Source organism: Cryptosporidium hominis, assembly GCF_000006425.1.
Source record: "Cryptosporidium hominis TU502 chromosome 7 CHRO017094, whole genome shotgun sequence".
Lineage (NCBI taxonomy): Eukaryota > Apicomplexa > Conoidasida > Eucoccidiorida > Cryptosporidiidae > Cryptosporidium > Cryptosporidium hominis.
In genome coordinates, this window is record NW_667438.1 from 10,801 (window position 1) to 34,490 (window position 23,690).

At 31.6% G+C, this 23,690-nt stretch overlaps 13 protein-coding genes across 13 annotated transcripts; 9 read left to right on the plus strand and 4 right to left on the minus strand.

Moving 5' to 3' along the window:
* The first annotated feature begins 95 nt into the window (after positions 1–95).
* On the plus strand, positions 96–5,093 carry Chro.70432 (hypothetical protein). Its single annotated transcript, XM_662937.1, has 1 exon — positions 96–5,093. One exon carries the CDS (start codon positions 96–98, stop codon positions 5,091–5,093), a length of 4,998 nt encoding a protein of 1,665 aa, XP_668029.1.
* An 871-nt stretch (positions 5,094–5,964) lies between these two features.
* Chro.70433 (DNAJ-like Sec63) lies at positions 5,965–7,848 on the minus strand. Its single annotated transcript, XM_662938.1, has 1 exon — positions 5,965–7,848. One exon carries the CDS (start codon positions 7,846–7,848, stop codon positions 5,965–5,967), a length of 1,884 nt encoding a protein of 627 aa, XP_668030.1.
* A 351-nt stretch (positions 7,849–8,199) lies between these two features.
* On the plus strand, positions 8,200–9,573 carry Chro.70434 (hypothetical protein). Its single annotated transcript, XM_662939.1, has 1 exon — positions 8,200–9,573. One exon carries the CDS (start codon positions 8,200–8,202, stop codon positions 9,571–9,573), a length of 1,374 nt encoding a protein of 457 aa, XP_668031.1.
* Positions 9,574–9,614: 41 nt separating this feature from the next.
* Chro.70435 (calcium-dependent protein kinase 7 (CDPK)(CPK7)) lies at positions 9,615–10,688 on the minus strand. Its single annotated transcript, XM_662940.1, has 1 exon — positions 9,615–10,688. One exon carries the CDS (start codon positions 10,686–10,688, stop codon positions 9,615–9,617), a length of 1,074 nt encoding a protein of 357 aa, XP_668032.1.
* A 742-nt stretch (positions 10,689–11,430) lies between these two features.
* Chro.70436 (hypothetical protein) lies at positions 11,431–12,090 on the plus strand. Its single annotated transcript, XM_662941.1, has 1 exon — positions 11,431–12,090. The coding sequence occupies one exon, from the start codon at positions 11,431–11,433 to the stop codon at positions 12,088–12,090; it is 660 nt and encodes a 219-aa protein (XP_668033.1).
* A 209-nt stretch (positions 12,091–12,299) lies between these two features.
* Positions 12,300–13,997, plus strand: Chro.70437 (hypothetical protein). Its single annotated transcript, XM_662942.1, has 1 exon — positions 12,300–13,997. The coding sequence occupies one exon, from the start codon at positions 12,300–12,302 to the stop codon at positions 13,995–13,997; it is 1,698 nt and encodes a 565-aa protein (XP_668034.1).
* Positions 13,998–14,325: 328 nt separating this feature from the next.
* On the plus strand, positions 14,326–14,829 carry Chro.70438 (hypothetical protein). Its single annotated transcript, XM_662943.1, has 1 exon — positions 14,326–14,829. The coding sequence occupies one exon, from the start codon at positions 14,326–14,328 to the stop codon at positions 14,827–14,829; it is 504 nt and encodes a 167-aa protein (XP_668035.1).
* Positions 14,830–15,395: 566 nt separating this feature from the next.
* Positions 15,396–16,022, plus strand: Chro.70439 (hypothetical protein). The annotated part of the gene is made up of 1 exon (XM_662944.1): positions 15,396–16,022. One exon carries the CDS (start codon positions 15,396–15,398, stop codon positions 16,020–16,022), a length of 627 nt encoding a protein of 208 aa, XP_668036.1.
* A 122-nt stretch (positions 16,023–16,144) lies between these two features.
* On the plus strand, positions 16,145–17,332 carry Chro.70440 (eukaryotic initiation factor 4A-3 (eIF4A-3) (eIF-4A-3)). The annotated part of the gene is made up of 1 exon (XM_662945.1): positions 16,145–17,332. One exon carries the CDS (start codon positions 16,145–16,147, stop codon positions 17,330–17,332), a length of 1,188 nt encoding a protein of 395 aa, XP_668037.1.
* Positions 17,333–17,380: 48 nt separating this feature from the next.
* Chro.70441 (CG3542 gene product) lies at positions 17,381–18,676 on the minus strand. The annotated part of the gene is made up of 1 exon (XM_662946.1): positions 17,381–18,676. The coding sequence occupies one exon, from the start codon at positions 18,674–18,676 to the stop codon at positions 17,381–17,383; it is 1,296 nt and encodes a 431-aa protein (XP_668038.1).
* A 174-nt stretch (positions 18,677–18,850) lies between these two features.
* Positions 18,851–20,113, plus strand: Chro.70442 (pleiotropic regulator 1). The annotated part of the gene is made up of 1 exon (XM_662947.1): positions 18,851–20,113. One exon carries the CDS (start codon positions 18,851–18,853, stop codon positions 20,111–20,113), a length of 1,263 nt encoding a protein of 420 aa, XP_668039.1.
* Positions 20,114–21,381: 1,268 nt separating this feature from the next.
* Chro.70443 (Krox-like protein) lies at positions 21,382–23,160 on the plus strand. The annotated part of the gene is made up of 1 exon (XM_662948.1): positions 21,382–23,160. One exon carries the CDS (start codon positions 21,382–21,384, stop codon positions 23,158–23,160), a length of 1,779 nt encoding a protein of 592 aa, XP_668040.1.
* Positions 23,161–23,222: 62 nt separating this feature from the next.
* On the minus strand, positions 23,223–23,474 carry Chro.70444 (autophagy 8i). The annotated part of the gene is made up of 1 exon (XM_662949.1): positions 23,223–23,474. One exon carries the CDS (start codon positions 23,472–23,474, stop codon positions 23,223–23,225), a length of 252 nt encoding a protein of 83 aa, XP_668041.1.
* Positions 23,475–23,690: the final 216 nt, after the last annotated feature.

Below are 23,690 nucleotides of genomic sequence, written 5' to 3' on the forward strand. Positions count from 1 at the left end.
ATGTCAACATAAATAAAGCGGCACTAAGGTGGCGGTTCAAAAATTTAGATTTAATGGTATTAATATAATTTTAGATTTAAATAAATAAATGTGAAATGAACAGCAAGAGGCTATTTAGTAAAAGAATGCCAAATCAAATAGATGGGTCTATTGCTTTATGTTTTCTTGCATTTATCATTTTTTTGGTTGTAAAGGTTGGAGGTACAAATAATGAAAATTTATCGCCTAATATGCACTCAGGGGACAGAATGTTGTGGGGTATTATAAAGAGCGAGCTTTTAACAAATAGTTGGATGAACTTGAGTAAAATACCAACAGAGATTACTGAAAGTGACATGGGTATTTCAATTGGGGTGATAAATATTTGTAGCTCAAATAAGATTAAGATTAAGAAACAATTATCTTTCAAATGTATAAACAAGCTTCGAACATTATTGGATTATACAAATAAAAAAGATAAGGGGTACTCAATTAGAGTCAGAAAAGGAGTGAGCTTTAATGAAGCTCTGGCAAGACTTTGCCTAGATGCTACAAACAAATATTTGAATAATTCAAGTAAGATTTGTAAAGATAAAGAAACTAACAGAACTTCAACCAAAGGCAAAAAAATGACTAGAGAAAGAGAAACCAACGAAAAAAAGATATCTATTGATAGGCTTACTAAAATTACAGAAAAGTCAGAATCTAGTGAGGTACTAAAGAAGGAAAATTTATTAAAGCTAATTCAATCTGTATTATTTGACTACGAATCATCTTTAACTCCAAGCCGACAACTAATCAGCCAAATAAGGAAGCCAAAACAGAGCCAAGTATCTAGATTGATAGTAAATAGGGATTTAAAAGGCTTGGCAATTTTACTTTCAAATGAAAAGCAAGAAGACGCATTATCGTTTATTAATGTGTTGATCAACGGAGATAAATCGGAAGAAACTGATAATTTGACATTTAAAGATATTGAAAATAAAATAAATTCAAAACACAATTTGTCCAAAATTACTAATAAGTACAAGCCATTTGGTTTTATGCCAAGACCTGAAGATGAATGGGATGCGGTAGTAAGCTGGATTCAGGAAAATGCTAATAAAATACAAAGACCAGGAGGTTGGATGATAAAGAAAACGTATGGGAAAAAGGTTTTAAGGTTTCCAGAGAACTTTGTAGCAAGCAAAGGAGTTGAAACTATTTTCATTGATAACTGTTTTAAAAGTTTAAGAAATATGGCTTATACAGTTTTTACTGCTCCAAATGGTGACAAATATTATAAATATAATAAAGAAAATGACTATGGATTAATGATTGAAGGGGAAAATCAAAATGAGAGGATTTTAAACATTAAAAATGCATGCAAAGAGATTTTTGAAAGGTATTACGAATATTTAGGAATTAAAACAAAAAGGGAGGAGTATAGGTTTAAGATTCATGGTAAGCTCAATTTCTTATTACCTTTGAAACATGACCGTCTATTTTTGAATAAGTTGCTGACATCCTTTTATAAGTCAATAAATGATAGGGAAAAGGAATGGCACGCAGTGGTAAATGAGGCAAGAATTTCTCCACTTGTGAGTTCTAAGGATCTTACCGAGGAAATCGTTCCATATACTTTTATTGATGAGAGAATAAAGAGAGAATCAAATTTAGAAAAAAAGGAAAGCCTACTCTCAGATATTTGTTTTAAAACTATAAATATTTTAAGAAAAGAAAGGAGTCAAGGATCTTCTGATATACCTTTATATAATATTGAAATTGGATCTGAAAATGAAGTCAGTATTGCAAAGTTTTGCAAAGGTCTATTTGAAAGGTTTATCTTAAGGCACATAGAGTGGTTGAGAATAACAATTAAAAGTATTGAAAGCGATAATATTAAATTAATTGACATTAATGATCCATACTTAGAAATTCCAGAAGTATTTCTATTTCCTGAAGATGCAAGGTTAAAAGAAAATTGTATTACTAGTTTAATTGTAGTCTTTGAAAAAAATTTACAGGCAATTGAGAATGGATACCCTGTTAAAGTTTACCCTCAAATGGATTATCTTGGAGATCCAAGCGATATGATTGAGAATATAACATTATTTTGTGAGTCTTTATCAGGTAAAGTCACTCCAAAGGCGCATAGAAGCAAAATTCCTGTAAAAGATGAACAAGAAACCATTAAAATAATGAGTTCTGAACCAGAATTGATTAAATTAATCAGAAAAAATATAGAGAGTAATTTATTGTTGAGCTTTGAAACTAAAATGGAGACTAGAATTGACAAAATTACACAAAATGTTTCCAATTCTAATACATTTAGACTCGAGAACTGGAAGTCACATTTTGAGGAAGTTTCATCCTTAGATTCTCATGTTGAATCCATGATTAATATATTTAAGGCTCAATTTAGTGAATTTATTGATTATGAAGGGTTGTGTGAAAAAAAAATTAGACGATATATAGCCCACATTAATTCAAAAGAAGATGAGGTGAGCGATATAAGTTGGCTTGAAGGTTATCTAATGGAGACTGATAGACTTAAGGGTGACTGGGCAACTGAATTGCAGTCCATAGAGAACTTACACAAAAGTATGTTGGCAGCAGAGGGTGAATTAGAAAGATATGTAAATACAATAAGAAGCGTAGTATATGGGGATGAGAAGCAAAAAGAGCTTCCTCAAGTACGCAAGATGCTGAATGGGTGGCCAAAGGAACTAAGTAATAAAGAAAGAGTTTACATTAAACATAAAATAGATAGCTTATTATCAAAGCAAAGGCACGAGTATAATATTGAAAGTTTGAGATATGAACAATTAGAGAGAAGAAAGGTGTTTAGAGACAATTTAAAGAAATCTTTACTGGTTCAAGATCAAAATAAACCTCTTTTCTTTGATATGGAGAACTGTTTTAAGGAAGATGATGAAGATTTAGTTCCAATTTACCCTGAAAAAGAGACAAAGGAGGAGGAAAAAATAAGGCATGACAGGATTGCAAGCATAGAAACTGTGCTAAATGAATTCAAGAATAGATTTGCACTAATAAATAGTAGTTTGAACGCGCAACTTGGAGGGCTAGAGAGCTTTCTAACTAAAGCTCGGAAAGATTTTCAAACAGCTTGGACAGAGAGCTTTAACACTGCGCTTGCGTTACAACTACAATTAAGGACCAGAGCATTGGTAGAAGAGTATGTAAGAGCTTCGGAGCGTTATTTATTGATTAAAAGAGTTAAAGCTGATTATGAGTATAGAAAAAGTATTGTAAGCGAGTTCCAAGCAGATCCAAGTTTTGAAGTTATGTTAAATAGAGCATCTGAAATGATTGAAAGGGCAGATGAAGAAGAGGCAGAATTAGAAAAAGAGCTTTCAAGTTTGCATGAACAGAAGGATAAATTACATTTATTGGTAGAAGAAGATATGCAGACAATATATTCCCAAAGATTAAAAACAATTAGAGATTCAAAGGAGTTGATAAGGGCTAAAATTGATCATGAGAAGAAACTATTAATGCAAGAGGAAAAGGTGTTTGAAGATCAACTAAAAAGAGATTTAGAGTATTATAATATCAAAGAAATTTCGGAAGCAGCGATATACAGAGCAGATAAATTAAAAATGTTATATGATGCAACAAATTGGTTATTGAACTTTAATGAAAAGTTAACTATTTCTTCTGAAACTCAATTTAGAGAAGATTTAGAAAAATTAGATTATGTTATACCACTCAAAAAACTTACAAATTCAAGAAGTGAAAATGATGAGAGATTTAATTTTGATGCTTTAAAAGCTAATTTGAGAAGACATAAATATACTCACAATGAAGGGTTCGATCCAAACGATATAGAAGATCAGCAGGAACTAAAAAAGGAGGCAGGACCATTTTATAATGATGACCAGACTCAAGGACAAATTCCAGTAGCAGCTCAAACCCTTCTTAGAATGTTTAAGGAAAAGCTTGTAATCAGGTTAAATGACATTGATGAAATTAATCAGCAAATATTGCAGCTTAACTTAAATGTTGTAGGTTCTTTTCAGTATTATGATTATAACAGAGAAAGGGCATACAAGTCTTTTAGAGAATTAAAATATTCCAAGGGTGCATCTAATTTGTTTGCAATAATTTTATCTCACTTTGAATGGGAGCATATCCAGTTAAGATGGAGAGTACTAGACCTCGCCAAACATATTTTAAATGAAAAAGAAAACAAACTAAATGAAATTTCAGAGCTAAGATCTTCCCTTGATAATAAAATGAGAGAATTTGAAGCTATACCTCTTTCCAGAAAACTAGTTCCAATTGGTACTTCTGTCGATATGATGACTAATGAAATATCAGGCTCGAGAAAAAACGAAGAAGATTCACTTGAATTATTGCCAAGTAGTATTCCATACTATTTACTCTCAGACGAAGATTTTAGTCAAGTAAGAAGTTATGATTTAGGGGCAAAGAAGATCATTTTGAATAGGATATTATTTATGTTAAGTGCAAATGAAAGCAGGTATGTAGAGTTATTAAAAGACACAATAACTGAAATTAATAATAAAAAGAAGGCATCTGAGCTCGAGATAGAAACAATTCGATCAGACTTAGATGAACTTAGGAGGACCGTCGGATATAAAATGCTTTCGAAGGAGGATAGAGATCTAGAGGAAGAAAAGTTCAAGAAAAAAATAACTAAAATTACAGAATCAAAGAATTTAGTACCTTTATTAGCAAAGAGAGAGATATTAATTCGTAAATCAGAAAAGATCGATTCTTTTAGGCATAAGGTTCAGCATCTATTTCAAGATCCAAGCTTCACATCCGAGCAGGCTAGAGCTCTTGAAAACGCCATAAATGAGTTCTTTGGAACTAAATCAGCTCAATTTGATGAGATAACTCCAAGAATCAAACTTGCAGAAGAAATCAATAAATTACAGTTTGCTGAAGAAGAAATTGCAGAATTAGAAAAGTCAATGAATAATATGAAAAAACAGGAAAATTATGCTAGGTTACACGGTCTTAAAATAAAAATTGTTGAAATAAAAGAGAATATTTCAAGATTGAATGAAAAAATTAGTGCACTAAATGAATTTATACAAGAATTCCAAGATAAGCATTTTAGCAAGGTTTTCGAGGTTAATTAGAGAAATGATGGCTTTGTGCTGTACGAAATGCATAATTTACCTTCTTTATTAAATATCTAACAATTGAGTAGTTAATAATTATTCTTCTAATCACTATACTTATTAAATAGGTTAGCATGTATTACTTACCATATATAAGTCTGAAATATTTTCATCTTTATTTGGTTCTAAGCTACTGTTGATATATAAATACTGATAATTGAATTAAATAATTTCAAATAAATTAAGAAATAAAAAACATACTATGTCTTCTTCTGTCCTTATATCATCTTTCAGCAAATTTATAATATCAGAAATTGTATTATTTCCATTAATAGTCCATGAATTTTTACTCAATATTGGAGTTTTCCCTATAGGCCTAAAATCAATAATTACTTTACTGGGATAAATACATTTTCAATTAAAAAAACTAAAGATACCTTTTTCTTCACGCTTTTCAAGTAATTTCTTCGCAATTAAGTCTAATTGATTCATTTTTATATTATTCTTGAACTATATTATACAATTACCGCTTTTGGTTAAATTTCTGCAGTAGTATAGTTATATTTAGGAAAACCTTCAGAAGGTAAAATGAACAATTACAAGCTCCAAAATCCCCTTTCTACAATATGCACAAAAACATTATTATTGAGCCTTAGGATAATTCAGCTCTTTGAGTTGGAGAAAGCTTGATAGCCATATCTTTGCACACATCACTGGTCATATTAAATAGGGGTTAGTTAATAACCACACAAAAAAGCAGACTTCCTAATCTAAATGTGAAAGTGTTAAATTAGAAAAGAAAAGTTTGTTAATTAAATCTATTAAAAATCTTAAGTCAAAAGGCTATAACAGCAAAAATTATAAACTATCTGTTGTTACCCTCGCTACTCTATTCGGTACTGGAACTTCTCTCCGCAGCATCATCATCTTCATCTTCTGTGTCAGTAGAAAGCTGATTATCATCAAGTTGATTCATTATGTGCTGGAATAATGTTGGCTCATTGTCTAAGGCTTCATCTTCTGGATGAACATATATCTGTCTTATGCCTTCTTTAATAGTTTTAGCAACAAAACTAACGTTAACCACCTGATCAAGCCCCTCATAGGAATCATTAATAAGATGAAGAGAAATATCTATGCTTCCTGGAGTTTCAATAAGGAACTGAATCTTTGCATCTACTATCTTTTCGTTAGAAGAACAACGCGTATATCCGATGATTTGGGGATTGGATCCTTTTGTTACTGCAAATATCCACCACTCTTCATACTTTGTTGTTGGGAAATAAGGAGAATGGACAGGCCCACAAGCCTCATTTTCTTTCAAGTTTGCACGGTCAATGTTAATCTCGATGGTACCGAGATCTCCAACGACAATATCCTGTTCATCGTCCACGATAACTTTTGAATCAACTCTAATGGGAGAAATTAAGTTACAAAATGCTTCAATATCCAACTTTTGAGACTCATTAAACTCAGCCAAACCTTTTCGATTAGCAGGATCTTGTTTAATAAACTCAACCAAGTTCCTTACTGCTGTTTTACCTTTTTTAATATGTTGGACTTCATTTTCTGTAATGTATGGAATCTGCAAAAATGACGCGTTGGGCCCTCCGTCAAGAGCGTGAATTAAAGATCTTCTAAAGGCTAAGATTGAAGTTGATGTATGGAAGAAATTGCGGCTAATAGAAATTTCCAGCATAGATGATGTTAGAGAAATTGATTTTGCTAGAATATCTTCCAATACTTTTTTAAGAGAAGGAGTTAGCTCAGAGTGTTTTCTATATAAGTGTGCGAGAATAAGATAATAAGCTGTGAAGAAACTTGGGGAATTATTGTTGAAAGATCTTTTTTTGAATTCTGGGAGAATGTTTGCAAGATGAGAAATCACTTTATCATCTTCTGAAGTGTTCTTTTTCAAGGAGCGGAATTCAGTGCTAAGAGCGAGTATTTCTGGCAAAGCTTTGAAACGTGTAGAGTCCGATATAGCTGCTGAATAAAAGTACAGAGTTGTTAGATACACACCATTTGATGCATACTTCTTCTGCCTCCTGTAGTAAATAATGAACGCCAAAGGAATTACAAATAAAATTATCAGCGAAAGGAAGCAAAGAATGAACAGTTGATATTTCTTCGAGACGAGAAAGCTTGGAAGGCCAATTCCAACCTTCATGCTTGTTGGGCCATCAGGATTACCGTATTTCTCATAGTTACTTCTTGCAACTTCATCAGTAAGAGCTTGATAAGCCTTGGCAATTAACATAAATTTTGCTGCAGCAGTTGGATCATTTGGGTTTTTATCTGGATGATATTTGAGTGACATCAATCTATATGCTTTTTTAATGCTCATCGTATTTGATGATGGAGTTATTTCTAAAATTTCATATGGATTAAACTGAGCAATTTGACGATTTTCTGAATATTTAGATAGCATATAATAAGTTAGTGACCACATTATACCTAGCAATGCAACTTGCAAAATCATTTTAAGCGAGAAGCGATTAGAAAATGAACGGTGCTTCCTACGAATGTTTTCTATATTACTTACACAGCCTGAGCATTTACAATATTGAATTTGGGATCCACTCGGAGTAGACTTTGGAAATTCCTTTTTATTAAACTTTCTCGTTGGACAAAGGACTTTAGAAAGTACATTATAAGTCCAAAAAATCAAAATACAAATTACAATTGTGCCAAAAAAGAAGAAGAATGCGGTATCGTCATAAAGAGAATCGCTCTTCTCTTCTTTTGTAAAAGTATCCCTAAACTGAGACATTTTTTTTTCTTCGATAATTCAAACTCTGATTCTTTAGCTATGCTATAGTCTTTACATCAATAAAACTATCTGAATTGTTATGTATAACTCATATACACACTATTATGCTCTTTTCGTAGTAGATAATATTCACTAATATTATTAATATTTACAAGAAAAATAATGCAGTTTTTTACATTAATTTTTTGAGATTGCCCCGTCGCTTTTAAGAATCTATGGGGAGTTGTGGGGGGCTATTGAATTTTGATTTTTTCTTAAATTGACAAATTTTGACAGAATAAATTAGGATTTGCGGAGAAATTAATCGGCTAAAAATCAATGCAATTTTGTTAAATGAATGAGAGATCTTGAATGAAACTGGTTACTTTGGTCAAAATCTTTGCATTAATCCTTCTTCAAAACTGTATCCTATCCAATGCTGAAGGAGGAGATGAAGGTATTGCATCTAGATTTCCAATACTTGGTGCCCTGTTTAGTGCAGCAAGTAAAGCTTTCGACAAGGTAACCCCTGATGAGTGTTATCAACTTAATAAAAGGGGCCTAACTGGCGGATCTATTGGTCTTATTCTCGCAGCTTTACCTTATAAACCAAACTATCCAATAATGATTTTTAAGGATGGTTGGCAACAACCAGATTATCTAATTTCAGCGTTCTTGATTGAAATGTGGCATCGCTTTCGAGCTGCTGAATCATTGTTTGACCCCACTCGTTATAAGGAAGCAAGCAAATTACTTGGAGCCCAAGCATTTTGGGGTAGCAACGAAAAACAAATCTCGGAGGGCCCTCCTCAATGGGATACATGGTGGTCTGAACTTGGTGGTTTCTTCACTGGTGTAGGTGAGTTGATGGAAATTTTGAATAAGGGAACAATTCCGCTTTTTGTTTCTACAAGAGGCTTACAATACAATACGAGATTTTTGCTTTCTACATTGAATCTGTATGCAAAGGAAAAGCTAGAAACAATTGAATACTTAAGGGGAGGAACTTCAAAGGATGGAAAGTCGTTCTCTTGTAAAGCCTGTGGTTCTTCAACTTTGCTGGGAAGCCTTCCTTCACACTTGGGAATATTTACAGATGTGGAAGGCTCCCAATCTTACTCAGCTCTAAATCACTTGAAGCTTCTATACGAAAGGCTTGAAAATAATGAAAACCATCAATATGAAGATGAAGACTACGTAGAATCTCCTTCTGTGGACGAATGGGGTTGGGACTCGGAGCATTCCTATGTCGGAGCATTTATCATTTATGTACGTAAGCTACAACAAAAATACCATCATACCTATAACAGTGCAAGCAGGAGCGGTAGGATAATGTGCGGAGTTCATGTTCATGACATCACACAATGTTTAAAGAATACTTTCAAATACGGAAAAAAAGTATTGAATGTTCCGTTATCTTCAGATTCGAAAACAACAGAACAAGGAGTTTTGACAGAGTTCCATCCCCCATGGTTTGGGGATGATAGAATGTGGAGGGAAGACCCAAGGGGCCAGATTACAAGAATTTTGCAATTTCTAGACGATGAGGATTTAAATACTACAAGGTGGGATACATTAGATTACGTTGTAGCGGCAGCATTTCAATATCTTAGAATTAGGAGACATTTATATCAGGTTTGGTCTGGCGGATGGTTGCGAAAACAAACATCTCCCAATTTTATCAAGCGACTATTAAAAGCTATTCTGAGAATTTTCAGGCTTGGAGGAAAAGTCCCTGTAATTTAGTATAATTACTTTCCTACAATTAAACTTCTATTTTTATTATCTTAATATTTATATATATCATAAACATGATTCGAAATATGGTTTTTATTTTCGTATGATTGAGTAGTAACTGGACTTGAATCAACTCCAATTGAAAGTGAGTTCTTGTGTCCAGCCTTATTAAACGGATTGGTACTTGTCTGAATGCCTTGTTTTGCAAAACTAGTTCGTAACCATCTATGATTAAGTGCATTTTCTGCAGTTGGCCTCTTTTTAGGGTCAGACTCTAATAGCCATTGGACAAAATGTTGAGCAGCAGAAGATACATTTTTCCAAGCTGGTTGTGCAAATAAATAACTATTAACACCTCTCTCAACAATCTTATGATACAAATCAAATGCTCTGTTATCATGGAAAGGTAGCCCCCCGCATAAGCAAACATAGCATAATACCCCTATACTCCAAATATCAATTTCAGGTCCGTATTCTTGTTGTCTAACAAGCTCTGGAGCCAAGTAGAAATCAGATCCACAGAGGGATTTTGAACGTGCTACCTTATTTGAACTATCACTTGATATACACCGTTTAGCTAATCCAAAATCAGCAATTTTACAGCAAAAGAACTCATCAATCAAAATATTTTCAGGCTTTAGATCCCTATGAATAATTCCATTTTTGTGAATGAACTTTAGAGCATCTAGTAGGTTTATCATAATTTTCTGAACTATCTTTTCCTCCATTGCACCATTTGCAAGTACATATTGATATAAATCTCCGCCTTTGCAAAGTTCTAAAACCATTTTAACCTCATACTTATCCTCATCGATATGCTCAATATTGCTATCAATAATGCTTACTATATTCTGATGATCTTTCAAGAGTTTCATAATTTCAACTTCTTCAATTATTCGATCTATCGACACTTCATCTGTACTATAAATAACCTTCATTGCATATGGATGGTTTGTAGTTTTTTCATGGCAATAGAAAACTTCTGCAAATTGTCCAGTTCCAATAATTCCACCTATTCTATATCTTTCATTGAAATTATTATTGTTAATATACTGTTTAACATTTAGACAGACTCCAAAACTTTGTTGAATTACATTTTCAATTGCTGACGTATTATTTCCCATTATTAGTTAGACACTCCATTAAAACAAATTTCAAATCGCCCTAATATACAAAAATCTTTGGATTATTTCTAATCCGAATATTTATTATTATTTATAATTATTTAATTCAGAAGATCAATTAGTTGCAGTAATTTTCTAAAACTATGCCTTAAACCACATGTAGTATACCCGCGTATGTGTGGGGCAAAGAAAATATTAACTTTTCTTTCTAATTTTCAAAGTAGAAAATAGTTCATAATATTTTAAAGGGTATAATATTATGCATTTAGTACAATTATCTAGCAGATTGAAGTGATTTTAGAGGATCTTCATACCTAATTCCCAAACAAAACTGGTTAATTCCAAATTTTCAGTGAATTATTAACTAATTTTGTAGATTGGCGGCAATCACAATTTTGATTTATTTGTAATTAATAGCTTCAAGTGTTGTTTGACCAATTTAAATTTCTAAGAAAATTGTTTCAGATTATCAGAAATCCACAATTCAGGGCTATAATTGTAATAAAAGATGCGAAAGGTAAATTTCTTTTTTAATTTAAAGCCATTTTCTGAGAATCTGAAGAAAGAAAGCATTGAAGCCGTTAAGGAGGTTGCCGAGAGAATGATGGAGTGCTTAGAAACTTTTGGTGAAAGAATCGTCGATCATATTTTTTAATTTTGGCAGACAATTGATTATAAGCTTGTGAGACCAGTTATCAGTAAAATCAACAGTTTTGAATTCTGGCTGGAAAATAACGGAATAATGGAAATTCCTGATGTAATATTGAAAGAGTATTTATACTTGATGGCATTAGTTGATGACTCAAAATTCATTGATGTAGATAAGGCGGAGGAAACTATTTCAATAACTAATGAACCTATAGTCGTCGAAGATAATGAGCACAAAGAAGCAAATATTGACTCACTAATTGTAGATATCAACTCAACAATTACTCAGACCAGAGTAATATTATTGGAGGTTGAAAAATTTGGAAAAATACTGGAGCAGAAGAAGACTCAACTCAACACCCGAATTAAGGGGCAACAAATCGTAGAAGTCTTTAGCCCAGTAATAGACGACTTAAAAATAAAGTATGAACATATTAAAAGTGAAGGCACTATGGAAAGCTTCCAAAAATTGATTAATGAGTTCTGTAGTGCACTAGAAGAGAGAAATGAACTAAGATATAGACTTGTTCATGGAGAGGATAGAATTGAGATCCCAGATTCAGCCGACAAAGATGAATTAAATCAGGATGTTTCTATTGATCAGAATGTAAATATAGATTCAAATAACTCTCAGAACCAAATTATTGATAGTGTGAATAGTTTACAGGAAAAATCCAAAAGATACACTTCTGTTGTTGACAAAAATGCAATGAAGTTATTTGCAAGATGGAGTCTTCCAAACCATCCTGGCTAAACAGCAGGTTTTGCCACGATATATTAGATAATAAATTTTATAAAAATAAAAATAAATAATCAAAGTATTTCAATTTTTACTTTTGTTATGATCTTATAAACAAATTTATTTTTATTAAATTAAAACCTAATAGCCGCTAATTACCGGGTATATCGTTTTTTTTTTTATTTTATTAAATATTAATTTTCTGATTCAAATATTAATAATTCATGGGACCAAAACAGAGGAAATCGCTCTCTTCGGTGTCTTCGCAGTCCTACTCAAATTCTCCTTGGAAAGCATTGACTAGAATAGAGCTATATCAGGTTCTTGATCAGTGTGATATTCCCGTTTCTTCTGAGAAGCTTTTAAAGGGAGAGCTTATTGAATTGCTTGAAGGCAATCTTGACGAAGAAGAATGCAGAATGTGGCTAGAATACTATGAAAAGCCACTTCCTAATTCAGACTTTGGTCTCAGAAAAAATGAACCATCTACCTCTGATATAAAAAAAGAAGTTGTAGTTAGAGAAAGAAAATCTGTACCTGCATATATTGCTGTTGCCAATACAAATCCAGATGTTTTAAATTCTATCCAAGGTTCACCATTAAATGAATTTAGTAGAAGTAGAACTTTAAGAAGACGGAATTCAATGTATTCAGATCACTCAGAAGGAGCAAAGGAAAGTTGTGAACAAAAAAATCTTGAATCTTTAAATGGACTTAAAAAAGACACGTTATCTGATTATTTTGCAGCGAATGGTACTGAATTCTACAGTAGGGACAATTACTCAAATGAGGATATCTCAGGTGAAATGCATGCATCATCGAATGACAGACCAAAAGCTCGAGCATACAAATCTTTAGGGCAGAGAATAATCGGCAAGACCAAAATTGCTTTGAAATCTATTAACTCAAAAATGATAATCATCCTTGTAGCTTTATTTATATTCTTCGCCTTATACAACCACTACTACTACTTTTTCCATGAGCCAAATTTTTGTAACTCAAATATATTGAGTGAGAAAACGCTAAATCCCTCGAATTGTATTAAATGTCCGCCTAACGGACACTGCAAAGATGGAAATTTGAAGTGCAACACTCAATATAAAAAAGCAATAAAATATCTAAATAATAGATGGCAGATTGTTTGTATATATGATAACGAGGCATTTGACCTCGCGGAAGAAATGCTCACATTTATTACAAATAAGCTCAGAAAGCTACGCGGCAATCGTGCATGTAGTGGGAATAGCCTATATGATGTATTTTTTCCTGATAAAAGAAAAAATAGTAAGATTCTTGATTTTGATAGATCTGTAGCTTTAAGTGAGAAGGAGATCAATGATATCATACATCTTTCTTTCAACTACATTGAGCAAAGTACTGTTGAAAGCGCTATTTCAATAATGTGGAACTCAATTAAAACAGGAAATTCTTTAACTAGGTATGGACTAAAAGTAGTTAAACACAAAAACCCCAACTTAAATTCAGATTCAACTTCTAAAAATAGTGATAATCAGTTTATTGAAGAAGGTAGCTTTATTGAAGCTTTAGATTCCGAGACTTCACTTATTTGTGAAGCTAAATTATTTATTCAGAAATGGGTGATTATTTTAATTGGTATTATTGTCATATTTTTACCATTATATTTCAGAATAAGAACAAGAAGAAGAAAGGCAGAATTAATTCGAAAAATTAAGGCTATAATTTGTAGGGAAAATAGAAAGGATACTACAACTGGTTTATTTGTGGGCCCCGACTCAGAAACTATATTGAGATTATTACGTGTAGAGTTCCCTAAGTATAAGAAGATTTTAAATGAAGAACTTGTGATAGAGTATTGTGATGAACTTGAACATAATGATCCAAATATCCACAAAACCTTAATGTCTGAAAGTAAGCACCCATTCTATTGGTCTTCCTGTTGAAAAAAATTTAGCTGGTGAATATATATATATATATATATATATATATATATATATTTATATACTAAAATGCCAATTTAGTCAGACTATATAGACTATAAGAATTTAAGATGTACTGCTAGGAAAAGAACGAATCAAAATATAATTAATAGTAAATTATTTCCTTTATTATTATTATTTTTTTTTTTTTTTTTGCATTTCTTTAATTGCACGATTGACAGTAAATTTTTTTGAATGAAATATTATTAGAATAAATTAGCGCAAAAAAAAAAAAAAATGAATTATAAAAAATCCAGATTAACTTAAATTCTGAAATGATAGGCTAAGTACTATGGATTTATCCGATAGTTTTGATATAGCAAAGCAATCTGGCGTTAGAGGGGGAGCCGAGCAATTTAATTGGGACAGCTTAAGATCAATTTCTAGAAAAGAAAGGGAACACTATTTAGGACACAGTTTGCATTATAATCGTTCAAGAGGGAGGGGTAGATTTAGTAGGAATGATTGGTTTAGTAAAGTTCATAAATCAAAACCTGAAAAATGTACTTCTTCAGAATTTCAGAATGAACGTGAACGTATAATGAACAAAGAGCGAGAAATAATGAACAAATTGCTTGGCATTCCAGATAATTCCGAAGTTAGCGAATATATAAAAAATGAGGTTTCCGAATCAGACAAAAACGCAGGTACTCATATTCAAGAATCTCAAGAAATGCGTATTATTAGTTGCATTGGAAGAGGAAGTAAGGGAGGAATTCAAGTAAACAAGAATCAAATTTGTAATGAGCAAAGAAGGGCGAAAAGACGTTCTTTTAGCAGATCATTATCACCTTGAAAATTAGTTTTATTTAATCTGAAAAAAAAATATATATTTTTATTTTTAGCTAAATTTATTAATTTTTTTTTTTTTACAATATAAATATAGCGGTAATCAAATTTTACTTTTTTTCTTTAATCTTTATAGTTTATTGCAAGTTTGATATAGTAAAGGAAAGGATAGATTGAGATGTTGTCAGAAGATGAAGTTGCTATCTATGATCGTCAAATTAGACTTTGGGGCAGCCAGGCACAGAAAAAGTAAGACAAAATAATCTAAAGTTGAAAATTAATTTATTAAAATTAATTAATTTGCAGACTGATGAATAGTGAACTATTGATTTTAGGCTTGAGCCCAATACACTTCGAATTTATCAAAAATATTGTTTTGGCAGGTAAGCTTTTTTTTTTTTTTAACAAATCTTAATTAAATCCATCATCATTTCCTTCATTTTTTTTCTAGGGATTAAAGCATCAATATGGGATAATATCAATACTCGTAGCTGTGACCTAGCATGTAATTTCCTATTAGAAGAAGAAGATATTGGTAAGCAGAGAATAGTATGTATAGATAAATTCAAGGAAATGAACCCCTTGACAAAGATTTACACTGCAGATCAGGACGAAACCGATGTCGAGTTATTTTGTGAAAGTTGTTTAAATAAGACAAATTATACTGGAATTGTGGCTTCATTGGATGAGGAAGTAAATATGCTTAATGCAAAGAATATTAGTAAAAAGTTTCAATCGAAAGACACTTTTATTTCTTTTTCAGTTTCAATTGGTACTAGGATTTTCCTTTTTTTTAATAATAATACTATTACTTTTGATGAGGCTTTGGAGTTTAATATAGATAAATTAAAGCAAATACTTCATTCAGTTAAGAATTTACACCCGTATATACTAATTATTATTTGTATGCTTAGAGAAAGGTATCAAAAAGCAGTGAAGAATGAGTCTCACAGTTCTGAAATTGATGAAATATTAAAGGAAATAAAAACTACTCCAAGTATTGATATTGAGAAGGCTCTCGAACTTGAAAAAATATTCAACGAAACATGGGGAAAGACAATATCTCCAATTGCTTCAATAGGAGGAGGATTGCTTTGTCAGGAAGTTACAAAGTTTTGTATTCATGGTGTTGGAGAGTACTTTTGCTGTATTTTTGATATGGAGCTGTGTGAGGCAGTCACTGCTACAGTCAAAATGTGACATGTATGACAAAAAATTATAATTTTATTTTTTTTCGGATTTTTTTTTCAATAAGTTTAGGCGGTTGGTCAATTTTAATTTTAAATAACTAGATTAGGATCATCAAATAAGTAATTTAAACGATGAATTATGTTGAAAATGATATAGTAGTATATAATTCTTCAGAGGAGTGTAAGGTTTATAATACATTCGAAGAGATGGGTCTGAAAGATAACTTGCTTAGAGGAATATATAGTTATGGTTTTGAGTTTCCTTCAGCAATTCAAAGACGAGCAATAGTTCCAATAATACAAGGTAGAGATACAATTATTCAATCTCAGAGTGGTACTGGAAAGACCTGTGTTTTTTCTGTGGGTGCTTTGGAGATTTGTTCGAAGAGTAAAGAGAATGTTCCAATGGTTTTGATTTTATCGCCAACAAGAGAGTTGGCAGAGCAAAGTGAAAAAGTATGCACCTCAATCGGAGATTATCTAGATATTAGGACACACTCTTGTATTGGAGGAAAGAAGTTAAAGGATGACATTAAAGCTTTTAATAGTGGTGTGTCAATCATCTCAGGTACTCCAGGTAGAGTATTACAAATGATAGAGCAAGGATATTTATCTACAAAAAAAATTAAGCTTCTAATAATTGATGAAGCAGATGAAATGTTTGATTATGGTTTCAAGACTCAGGTTTATGATATTTACAAATATCTTCCTCCAAGAATACAGACTGTGTTGGTTTCTGCAACTTTGCCTGATGATATTTTGGTAATGGCTCAAAAATTTATGAGAAATCCACTCCAGATATTAGTTCCAAAAGAAGAGGTTTCTTTAGACAAAATTAGGCAGTACCATGTCCAGGTAGAGGAAGAAAAATGGAAATTTGAAACCTTGTGCGATTTATATGACACTTTAACTGTTACTCAATCTATTATTTTTTGCAACACAAAAAATAAGGTTGAATGGCTGAGTAAGAAAATGATGGAAAACCATTTTACAGTATCTTTTGTGCATGGAGATCTCCCACAAGTTACCAGAGAAGAAATATTGAGAGAGTTTAGAGAAGGAAAAACACGAGTTTTAATTACAACAGATTTATGGGGAAGAGGTATTGATGTACAACAAGTCAATTTAGTTGTAAACTACGATCTACCTATTAATAAAGAATTATATATTCATCGAATTGGAAGAAGTGGCAGATTTGGAAGATCTGGAATTGCTATAAACCTGATTACTAAAGAGGACGAAAGTATGCTTTCTTTATTAGAACGCTTTTATTCCATTAAAATTTCCAAGTTGCCAGGAAACGTCAAAAATTTGTTGTAACAATAGATTTATAATTATTTGGGAAATTACAACCACTTATCTTTACCACTAGCTTTTCTTTAATGAGGAAGTTAATGAATAATGTTTAAACTCATCGCAATACGCTTTATATAATATTGCGTCTAGTACAGATTCAAAACTGAATGGGAATATATATTTCGTTTTGAAATCCATAATATTCTTATTATTATATGTAATCTCCTTAAATTGTTGAAAGGATATTTGAAACTTTTCAGACGATTTAAAGTAAGTATACGACTCTGATAGAATTATATCATATAATTTTTGTAATAAATATGCTATATATTCAAACATATCAATACAATATAAATTCATTCCATTATTTATTGGTTGCTTAAGAAGAGCCAAAATTACTTTCTGATCTTTTCTGATTGATAAATGAAATCCAATAAATTTTAGAAAATCTTCAAAATATTCAAAGTAACTCTCTGATTGTTGATATCTAATTCTTTTTGATATCAATCTGCACAAGGCCTCGATTTTTTCATCATTAATTTTTGAATTTGTAAAAAAGTAGCTCTTTCTATTCTTTGTAATTGGACTTATTTTGCCAGAAAGAATATCACTCCAAATTATATCCCAAAACATTTTTCTATATTTACAAAATTCAGTTTCTGTCTTTAAATGTTCTTGTTTATAAATGTTTATCTTTCCTTTTAATAAACGGATATAAATATCTAATATGTCATCCTTATATACCTTTTTAAACAATTGCTCTTTTCCGTACTTTTTTTGAATATCTTCCCAGATACCAAAACCTGTGAATTTTTTCTTTTCAATACTCTCATCATTCCTGATTATTGAACTTTCTGCCTTGTTTGATTCCAAAAACGGAAAAATAGTCGTTTCTAATCTCAATAATTCAAAAAAATTATTCACATTTTCTTCATAATTTGGTTCAAGAGTTCTGATAAAGTTCTTTTCATGTTCTTCAACTAATTCCTGAAAGATCTCGTCCTTTTCTTTGTCTTCAATATTATTCCACCAAACTGACTTGTAGTGTTCCTCTGCAAAGTTACGAAATAATAATATACGATTGCAGCCCTGATTTTCAAGTACCCAGTCATTCAGTAAGCCGCGATAGGTGTTTATTGACTCAGATTTTGTTTGTCTTTCCCTCTCCCTTTTTCTTCGTTTTGATTGGCTCTGGTATTCAGACCATATCTGACGTTTTTCTCCAGTACTTAATACCTTGAGTGCTTCGTGTGGTGCATCTGGTCCCAAAAGCTTTGCAGCCTCATCCCATCTGACTTTAGAGTTGAGTTCTGCACCCTCAAGATATTTCTTTATGATTTGAATCGCTTCATTCTTATTCAAGACCATTTTCTAATTAGCAAAATTAATTATCATTTGTGCGCTTAAAATTCCGCTTTATTATTTTTGGCTTCAAGAAACATACCCAAATTATTATTGGAAAAAATATGGCCATTCTTTGATGAAGCATTAATCACAATACAAATAAAAGTTTTTATTTAATTGAATTTATCAGCATTTAAGATGGCTGATTATTTTCAAGAAGTTGTACTAAATAGACTAAACTTTTTTTCTTCAGAACAAGGGTACATAAGAAACAGCTTTTCAAAACAATATGGAAATATTAATAAGCTGCTAAAAGCTCGTAATGAATACTGCAAGTCACAGCTTGAAGATCAAGCTAGTAAATCCATGCCTTGTGACGCTTTAGCTCCTTACAGAGCCGAGTACAAATACAATTCTCTAAATTTATATGGAAATACTGAAGCACCGTTATTTAAAAAGAAGCGTACAGACGAATTAAACATTTCTAATATTAACAAGTATTTATCAAGAGACCGTAGCATAAAATGGGCACCCAGATTTAAATTAAACAAGGTAATTAGTGGTCATAAAGGATGGGTAAGGTCAATTGCTGTTGACCCAAGTAACAACTTTTTTGTTTCTGGAAGTTCTGATAAACTCATAAAATTTTGGGATATCAACTCAGGAATACTGAAGCTTACTTTGACAGGCCATGTTGCTGCAGTTAGAAAAGTTTTGTTTAGTGAAAGGCATCCTTTCTTATTTAGTTGTAGTGAAGATAAAACTATGAAATGTTGGGATCTTGAACAAAATAGAATTGTCAGAAATTACGCAAGACATTCTTCTGGAATATATTGCTTGGATATTCACCCACGTTTGGATATTGTTGCTACAGGATCAAGAGATGGAAGTGTTGTGCTTTGGGATATTCGGACCAGAGAGTCAATACATTTGTTTAAGAACCATAAAGCAGCAATATCCTCGATACTCATGCAGTCCATAGAACCTCAATTAATATCCGGTAGCTACGATAGGACCATAAGAACCTGGGATATTGTTGCTGGTAAGGCGAGAGATATTCTTACACGTCACATTAAGCCTATTCGCTCTCTAGCTAAGCACCCTATTCACTATTCTTTTCTTTCAGCAGGTGCGGATTGCATAAAAATTTGGGAAGGAGAGGATTCAACTTATTTGAGGGACCTTTCATCTTCTCAGTCAATTATTAATACTATAACAATCAAGTCTCAGGAAAATAACTCGATTGTGCTTGCAGGATGTGATAATGGTCAGCTTCATTTTTGGGATTATGAAACGGGAACTTTATATGACACAATACAAAGTAGTATACAACCAGGTTCTGTTGAAGCTGAAAACTCTATCCTAGACTGTAAATTTGATAGGACAGAATCCGTTCTTATTACAGGAGAGTGTGACAAAACGATCAAAATCTGGAATTTAAAAAGTGCCGAGTTAATATAATTAAATTATTCGAATTTTCCTACAATTTGCCTAAATATAAATCAATCTTAATTAATATTTAGTCTACTATTCGCTTAATAATTATCCTATATAGATTTTATATAACTATAGCTTTTTAAGCCCTCTTCTTTTTATATTTTCACCTTGTCAATACACTCCCACATAATTACTGAATTCCCTCTAATTACTGTAGTTCCAATGTTTTTCTTAGTTGAATCCAATACTTCGGTTGTATTTTCAAGTACTAAGTTCATAAAGTTATCGTACCCACGCAGGCTTCCAATAATTTGACGATTTCCATTTAATTTAACTATAAATGATTAATTTAATTCACAAGCAGATATGATTAAGTGCAAACTTACTGTATAATTGTTTATCAATAAACTTTCTGAGATCTGCAGGTGAGCCGGATTTAAAAATTGCCATTTCTGCAAATATAAGTCATAACAATAAATTCAAAATTTGTTCGAAAAATTGAACTTTTTAATTTTTTTTGGCGGTAATATTTTGTCGTTCATTAATAAATATTTAAAGTAAAATATCATTTTCTGCAGGGATTTTCAGTTTAAGCAGTTAGACTGAAATTTTTGTAATTGGTTAATATTTTAAACCTTTTGTACATGATAGGAACACTTTTATACTTCACCTTAAATAAATTATTTTTGATTATGTGGTATTTAAAAAATGTTTTCCATATTATATTGTTCATATCTCGTTGATCTTTTATAATTTAATAATAGTATTCTCGTAGTTCTCAAATTATTAATTATATTTATCCTTCAATTACTTGCTATTCAACACAAATTGAATAAACTATTTAAATAAATATTTGTTGGATTTAAAAAGAACAAAACAAATCTCTGATAGAAAGGTTTTAAGCAAATAATATAAAGGTTTTTTGAGTATTTCAAAGATAGTTAATATTGCTGGAATGAAACAATACAACAACAATCAATAAGAACACATTATAGATATACGTAACTCAAAACTACAGAAATCATATGCAGTACTGTGAGCTAAACAAATTATTAAGAATACCAAGAAAATTAATATTTAAATACCAAAGCGGTCAAAATAATGAAAAATTGCTAATGGAAATAAATTATTAATTAGTGCCTTGTCCCCCCCACACACACGTTCAATTTTGATTTTAAAGGATTTTAATGTTAATGCATAAAATTAGGAGTTGAAATTAAAATATCAACCTCAATACTGATTATGTAACAGAATTTGAAGATTGACAGTTGATCCATAATACAAAATGAAAGATGAATGACACTGGCATCTCCACAAAATTTATTGGTTGGAAAACTGTTGATGGAAAGGTGTTATATAGGATTTTAGTTTGTTGTAAAAACAGCAAATATGAAGTTCAAAAGCGATTTAGTGAATTTGTATTACTCCAGAGCCTGCTAGTTGAAAGAGGATTGAGTTTACTCCCTTCTCTTCCTCCTAAAACTCTATTTACAAAGAATCAAGATATGAATTTTATTAATGAACGAATGAAAGGGTTACAATCTTACCTTACAACCTTAACTTCAAGACATGATGTATTACTTTCTCCGTTATTTATTAATTTCTTAGAGTTTCCGAATTCTGAAAATTTGCCCCCAATTATGAAAAAACTTGTAAACATTGAAGTAACGGCGGATATTGCATCAATCAGACAATCAGTAAGCGGAATTTTTATTAGTGATTCAGATTTATTATCAGCATCAATAATGTTTGTTTCACACCAAGAAAACTCTTCTCTTTCAAGATTGGGAAGAGTTTGGAGCATAATAGATTCAGAAGAAACTGGATCCATTTTTGTTTGGTGTTTACAACCATATTCCTCAAAAAACACGTCTTACCACTCAGTGAATATAGATTATGATACGACGACTAATGCCTTTCATAATTTGTGCAACTCTAATACAATTGATTCTTCAAAATTTTGTTGCTTAATTCATTCTGGCTTCTCAGAAAAGTGCAAGAATATTGTATTCATTCCGAAAAGAGATTCTCTGTGCATTTTTTTAGAACATGGAGCCATAGATGTATTCGAGGGTGTATTTTCCCATCTAAAGTCAAGAATAGCCTCTGGAAACAATAGCCCTCTTGTACTAACTGAATGTATTAAGCCAAATAGAATACAGCTTCATGGCTCACCAATTACTTTTGTTTGCTCGCCATTTTCAATCGATTGTAAAGTTAGGCATAAATACACGCTTTCTGTTGGAATAGACAACAGCATACGTTTGTTTTGTTTCGAACAAATGAAAATTATATCCGGTGGGAACTTGAATAAGCGTGTAAATGGCTCTCGAGTAATTTCATGTTATTTAGAAGATGAATTTGGAAGATTGGGTTTCTTTGGTACATCATCAGGGCAACTATTAGTCTTAGATATGGCTAGCCAGCCGCCATACCTAATAACAAACTTTAATTCCCAAGCTGATTATCAATACCCTATTACATCAATTGTAGCAAGTAAGAAGTTCCTAGTTGTTGCCTATTCGAATATTATCAAGGTTTTCGGAATGGAAATGAATCCTAAGCAAGCAACATGTACAATCAATGATAATCAACATATACGAAGTATTGATACAAACTTTTTTTCAGATATGGATATTGGAACAATTAGTTCACTTTATATTTATGAAGATGAATATCTATTTGTTGGTGGTACAGACACTTTCTCATTATTCAAACTTAATATCAATCAGGAACTTACACCCCCAGTTTTACTTTTTTCATATGCAATTCACACAGGTAAAATAAACTACATTTCAGTTGTTCCAGACAATGTATTAAATATTGGTCAATTCTCCAGACAATTTCTGAAACTGCTTACAGCCAGTGAAGATGGGAGAATTATTTTTTGGAAAATTTTCAATTTGCCTATGAATCAAACCGTCAATGTTAGTACATACGAAGAAACAATAAATGAGGAAAACTTTGAAGAAAGTAAAGTAATAAATGAGCAAATTCATTCATTAGAAAATATGAGGTCTATAGAATTAAGCGATAATAGTGATGATGACCTTAGTTCGGCATTTAGATAGTTGCATTCACTAGAAATAATAGATTTATAGAGACAAATTATTTTTCTTTTCTCTTATATTCCCTAGATAATGGAATGATATCCACCAAATGCATTTTCAGAGCTATATTCTACATATAGGAACCCGTCATCAGAAACATATTGCTCGTATACTTCTTGCATTAACGACCCAGCCTTGGGTATCGTATTATTCACAAATAAATATATGGTCTTCTCGTATGGTACAGGTATTTTAATTCCACTATTTTGATTATTAGAAGATTGAGTAATATGCTTATGAATTATATACTTGAATTCTCCAACCAACATATTCATTGGGACTAAAAATCTAAATTTTGTTATTTCACTGTGCAGAGTATGAAAACTTACTTTTTCTTTTCAATTTCAGGAAGGTCACTTCTTGATGATCTTTCACAAATTACCGGGATTCTGTTTGGATACTTTGCCCTTATGCTTAGAGCTTCTGCTGCTCTTTTATCTGGATAAAACAATTAACACAAAAATAAAGTACTCACTTCAAAACTTACCAAA